The 6,239-nt window shown below is 48.0% G+C and overlaps 1 protein-coding gene across 1 annotated transcript in view; it reads right to left on the bottom strand.

Moving 5' to 3' along the window:
• Positions 1-4,628: 4,628 nt before the first annotated feature.
• Positions 4,629-6,239, bottom strand: part of PANK2 (pantothenate kinase 2) — a 28,352-nt gene continuing 26,741 nt past the window's right edge. Inside the window, exon 7 of the mRNA XM_007454835.1 lies at positions 4,629-5,246. Coding sequence (XP_007454897.1) covers positions 5,196-5,246 — 51 coding nt within the window. The 3' untranslated portion in view covers positions 4,629-5,195. The remainder of the gene's footprint in view (positions 5,247-6,239) is intronic.

Here is a 6,239-nt window from a genome sequence, read left to right as displayed (position 1 = left end):
GGTTCAGCATCCAAGGATTCAACCAACTTTGGATCGTGTAGAATATATTCATTGAAAAAAATCCACGTGTAAGTAGACCTGCTCAGTTCAAACCTATATTGTTCAAGAATCAACTGTGTGTATGTGTATAATTTTTTTTCTTTTTTACTTGTGTAATACCAGACGAGTATATTCAAGGAACATTCCTAGTCATGTGGGAAGAACCAGCCCAGAAGTCAGAATATCTGTAAAAGGTGAGCCCAGAATTGGGGGATATTTCTATAATCACATTCCTTTTGAATAAGGCATATTTTCCACTGATTGCAGCATGATGAAATTCTAGTTTGCTATCCCAATCAAACTATAATCCCTCCCTGACCCTAACCACTGATGCCCAAATAACAAGACAGCACAACCAGTTTCCAGCCTATCTTTCTGAGTCTGTTGTAGGACACACGAGCAGGCTCCACAGCCAAAAGCAACAGCACAGTCCAGCAGCTTTTGCAGGAGCCTGGACAGGCTGCAGCCACACCTCAGCCAGTTTCCAGTTTCAAGTGAGGACCAAGAGCCCAGCAGTGACGTCTGGTTACAACTATCATGGTTTCTTAGACAAGCCCATGTTTTTGAGGCAGGAGTTTGAGAAGCAGCAGTAACTGAAGGCTGAGACATCCTTCTGTTTTGTGGGGCAGATGTCTCAGATGTTGCTAAGCAAATAGGTGATCAGCTGCCTCAGCATTAACAGCAGATATGGCCGAACGTTCATGTTCAAGTTCATGAACCTACTCCCTTTCCCTTCCCACTCTATGAACACACTAAAAAGAAAAAGTTCCCATAGAATTTCTCCTCACCCAACATTTTTTCAACAACAGCGATTATCCCACCAACATTTTCTTTAAAAAACAATTAAGTTCATTCTTGCCCCTGCAGGAGATCCAGGTTAAAGCTGCTTCCTCCAGGCAGCCTTGGGGGGAGGGGCATGGACTTGTGCCTCTCATTCCTCACCCACCTTCCTGGTATCCTGCCACACAGAACAGCAGCCCAGGGATTCCCTAGATTAAAAGTGCAACTTGGGCCCCTGACCTGAAACTTGCAAAGGAATTGTATGTGAAACTCCACTCTTCTGTCATTTGATGAACCTCGTGTCTTTCATCGTTAGCATTTAGGAATTTGAGTAAAGGAGATAAAAGTGTCTGAATTCTGGTGAAATTTGCAGTTAATAACTGGAAAATGCTGGGTCATGTTCCTTTAGTAGATTAACGAAGGCTTCCACGTGCCATGGAATCTGCTTCCATTTGACTGGGAACATGAGGAAAACAGAGGGGCTTGTTCAGTAAATGTCATTATTCCAGTTCAGCTTCAGAGCCTAAATTGTTGTTGCAAGATGCAGAGTTTTATTCCACTTTTAGACCAAGCATCAGCACACTTGGCTTACCAACCCAGTGCTCACTTCTGTGGCTGTAGTGTCAGGGCCTCCCTGCTCCAGGGACATGTACCCACATTGTGGGCCCCACCAGTGTCAAGGGACTTGTCTATTCTTCCATGAAGCCCCTCTCAGCTCCCTGGGCCAGTACAAGCCTGGCGGACCTGTGTCTTGGGCCAGGTGCACACCATCCCTCCATCCATCCCTTCCCTCCCAGGCCCCCCCGCTAGAGCAGGAGAGGCAGATGGGGCTAGTGTTAGGAAGTCCTTCCTGGTAACAGCTCAGTCTTCCAAGAGAGTGTTCCTGAACTGTCATCTCTGGGTCTCTTGGCAGAACTTTGCCAGAAAGAATGGATATTAGTCCTATAGTTTTAAGCCCATTGGGTTTTATTCACTAGATATTGTATAACTTCCTCAAAAAAAGGTTTATGAAATGCTGAACCTCAGGTTTCATAGACATGTTTGTACACTAAGAATTATGCAGCAGAATATTTTTAAACATTCGCAGTTTTTTGTAAGCTATATATTTTTGTATATTTAATTGCTATTTTAAAATTTTAATGCATTTTGCTAATTATTCTTGTTTAAAAAATAAGACATGCATGTAATTGACTTAAATGTAAATAAAAAGCAGATTTTAAAAATACTTTGTGCTGAGCATGTATGCACCCTTGGCCACCCACATCCCACTTAAGCCCATGTAGCAAGAGCTGAAGAGTGGTTCCGAACAAACAGAATTGGTCGATAGCAACAGGTGATTGTGACAGAGCAGCCTGGCTTATCTCTTCCCATGGTGTGGGGTGCCGGTCAGGGGTGATGAGTGGAGCACCAGGCCACAGCAAAGGAGAAGGCAGAGAGGCCAAGGCCCCCCCTGCCACCCCGGCCTCAGCACCACAGGTGTGGCTGGACACAGTCAAGCAGTCTCCCAAATGTGGACACCACTGCTCAGGAGGGTTGCAGTGGTGGAACTGGCCCACACCTCACCCCTCTAGCTATATCCCAGGTCTGGAAATACCAACTATTCTGTTGGGAGGAGAAAAAAACATCTCCTGGTCCAAAGCCATCCTGTGGCAGCTACTGTTTCTACTCACCAACCCTCACTAGGACTCTGCAGCTCAGCTTTGGCCCCATAGCTTCAGGGAAACTGCTCCCCCTCAAGGCCATCCTGCAACCAAATCTGTGCCACCTCTGAAACCTCCTCTTAATGCAGGTGCCTGGAGAGCTCCTCTCCCCTCAAGTCTCCTGAGCAACAGGCCCCCTGCGCTAGTCCCCTCTGACCACTCTTCAGTGTTCTTCGCAGCCTCTTCCTTCTCTGCACATCTCTTGTTATTCTCACTCTACCTTGGGATTCACTAAATTCCCACCTACATTTTACCCACCTACATGCACATCATTCTCAGGTCTCTGACCTAAATATCCAGCTACCTATTTGGCATCAAAAATCAGGCAGCCCAGGGCTTCCCTGGTGGCGCAGTGGTTGAGAGTCCGCCTGCCGATGCAGGGGATGCGGGATCGTGCCCCGGTCCGGGAGGATCCCACATGCCGCGGAGCGGCTGGGCCCGTGAGCCATGGCCGCTGGGCCTGCGCGTCCGGAGCCTGTGCTCCGCGACGGGAGAGGCCGCAGCAGAGAGAAGCCCGCGTACCGCAAAAAAAAAAAAATCAGGCAGCCCAAAACCAAGTCTCCCCAGCAAGCCTAGGTTGCCCTCACAGAACCTCCTTCCCCCACTTCCAATCTCCACATCTCTAAACTCAACCCTCTAAAGCATCTCTCTCTTACCTGACCATCCACTGCTCCCATCTTGGTTTGGCCACCTTCCTTTCACACCTGGACCATGACCACAGCCACTACCACCCCCACTGCCTCTAATAGGGGAGTGTGGGATGGGACCCTCAGGCTAGTATTTGGAGGGCTGACTGGAAGGGATAACTGCTGAGATGAGACAGGGCAGTGGCTTAGAGCAGGGTGGTAGCTGTGGTGACGAAAGACTGAGTTTACATGCATCTCACAAACTGGAGGTAGTGAAGTGGCAGGAAACTGGGAGAGGATGCTGGCAGAGCTTCAGGGGAGAGGATGGAGACATTTCTGTGTAAAGATGGCCTTGGAGATACAGAAGAGAAGGGAAGCGGGAAAGGGGAAGGGGGAAGAGGGAAGAGAAGGCAGTCAATGCCTTGGGACTGGAGCTCAGAGGCAAGGGCTGGGCCAGATATGCTACCTTAGAAATCAGAGTCAAGGTGAGTGCTGATGACTGCTTAAGGAGATCAAGGATTGAGACTGAGGGCTAGCAATATCTAATTATCTTCAGTGGAGAATAAATTGGCAGAGACAAAGTGGCCTAGGAGATAGAAGGAAAAGCAAGAGGGGTGTGCAGTGTTAGAACTGAGGCAGATGAGAACATGAAATGTCCATTAGATTTAGCAATGAGATTCACTGGAGTAAGATGGATGGGCTGAGCACAAAGCACAAAAAGAAGTCACAGAGGCAGTTTCTCAAGAGCAGGAAGTGGTGAATCCATATGGAGGTGGAAGGCGACTTCAAAGCACAAGAGGAAAGGGGGCTCTGCCGGATTCTCGCTGTGTGACTTTGGGCAGGTTTCCTCCTCTGTTAAGTTATGGAGATGACAAGGGCTGCATGACACGACCCAGAAAAAGCAATGGCACAGCCTCGTGAGCACAGTAACTGCGGGGAGAGCAGGCGGGACCCCACAAGGCCTCAGAGGTCAACCTGGGTCTCCATGGGCAGCAAACAGGCTCACGCTGGCTCCATTCCTCGGTCCAGAGGAAGAAGCCAACGTCTACCAAGACTCCATCTAGAAACCTGTCTCTCCTCAAGCAGCCTTTTGAGCCTCCCACACGCAGCCCCTCCACTAGATCCAACTGAGCCAGCCTCCCAGGCAGGTTCCAGCAAGCACAAGGCAGGGAGCAGAAGGCAGGAGAGCCCCGCCCTGCTCTCCATGAGTTAATCAATGGACACCTCAATTCCTCGCTCTCTACCAGCCTGAAATAACCAGATTCCCCCCACTCCTTGAAAAGCTGTCAATACTGGCAGCCCTCTTTGTCTGCTTTTAGTCTTCCAGATGTGCTTTTTCTACTAGCTTCCAACACATCCAACACATCCAACACTTCCAACACATCAATTATCCCTCCACTACCCAAGGAAATTCTGCCCAGGGGAGAAGTCCTTTCCCTCCAAACAGACCTTCCCAGGATCTACAGTGTAAACAAGCTGGAACTGCCCTTCCAAAAGTTGCTTAACTGTTAAAGGCACAGAATTAACCTGCCCAATAAGTCTGTAGAACCTTGAAACATGTTTTTCAATACATTCACACAAGCTAAATGCACACCAGAGTTAATGCACAGAAGATGATCTCCAAGGCCACACTGATAAAAGTGTGATTAGATTATAATACATAGTATCAATAGCTTGCCTTACATTAAGTTAGTTCAACAGGACACAAAACCACAGCCCGTTGAACACAGAACAGCTCTCCTCCCCTGAAGTGGCTCCACAAAGTGATGCTGAATTTCAAAAATACACAGCAAGTTGAACAAAGCTATACTGAAGAGCAACTTAAATACAGAGAATTCTCACCGACATGGACATGGTCCACTATTTTTTTTTAATATATATCTTTCCTTACTGGTTATTAAGATTTATCTTGATGACTTAGAAAAATACATTTGTCCTTCCTCGCTTTGATTCAGGTAGTACACAATCATAAAACTGAGTAAGTCTCTTAAAAAAACAAGTCCACAAATCCCATTGTGGAAGGTTCCAGGAACCCCTCCCCAGGTAACAATCAGGGGATCTTCAATAGCTCAAGGAGTGCTCCAACAGCTCCAAAATAACCCTGAAAAAAAAAAAAGAAAAAGAAAAAGAAAGAAAGAAAAATAAGAGCAATTCTCCTTTGACTTATTTAAATTACCATAAATATGATTACTAGCATTAAAGCCAACACAGCCCTTAATTCCTGATACCCATTTCCTGACTCCCATTTTGCTGAGCCCAAGGCCAGCCTGGGAGCAGAGAAGCTCTGCAGAGCTCCCAGGCAGGGGGGCAAGGACACTCTGGCACATCAGACCAGAGCCCACAATTGGGGCTCCACAAGTTATGAGGCCCAGAGCAGCCCAGTTACCCCTGGTAAAGGACGGTACCTGGGCCGTCTCCTGCAGAATAAGGCGGTGAGAAGCAACAGGGGCCTGGAGCATTTCCAGACAACTCTTGAATGAAGGGAAGATGAGACATGAAGTGCAATGAAGGAGAAGCGGGGACAGGTCACAGAGGGCGAGGGCTAGCTGGGCTGAGGGTGGAAAGATGGGGGCGGGATGGGTTCAAGACTCACCTGAAGAAGGGGATGAGGGTGGCAGAGATGTTGATGTCCCTCCCACACATCCAGTCACACCACCCCTGAGAGAACAAGGACACAGGAGCAAGAGATGTGGAGAGCAAGGAAGGGGGTTCCATACAGGATGTGCAAAGCTGAGGTGCCCCAGGCAGCCAAGCAGCCACACCAAGAAAGTCACCAGATGTCTGGATTTGGAGCGGGGCAGCAGTCAGGGCAGTACTGGCAGAGGTGAGCAGCAAAGAAGTGGACAACAGAACCTTCAGGCAACGTGTAGAGAAGGGTGAGGACAGAGAAGCAACATCTGAAGAAGAGAAGCAACTGAGGGGAAGGCAGAGGCATGAGACAGAGAAGCAGCAGCTGAAGGAAGACATTACAGGACCATCTCCTGAAGTAAGTAATCAAGGCCAAATACAACCAAGACATGACAACCCAAACACGAAACCTAAACAAGGATTAAATATAAAAGAAAATGAGGCAAAACCCATACTGGCAGAAATC

Source organism: Lipotes vexillifer, unplaced genomic scaffold (genome assembly GCF_000442215.2).
Source record: "Lipotes vexillifer unplaced genomic scaffold, Lipotes_vexillifer_v1.1 scaffold1370, whole genome shotgun sequence".
In the NCBI taxonomy this organism is placed as follows: domain Eukaryota; kingdom Metazoa; phylum Chordata; class Mammalia; order Artiodactyla; family Lipotidae; genus Lipotes; species Lipotes vexillifer.
Note: the sequence above shows the minus strand (reverse complement) of the source record. Positions and strands in the feature narration are given on the sequence as shown.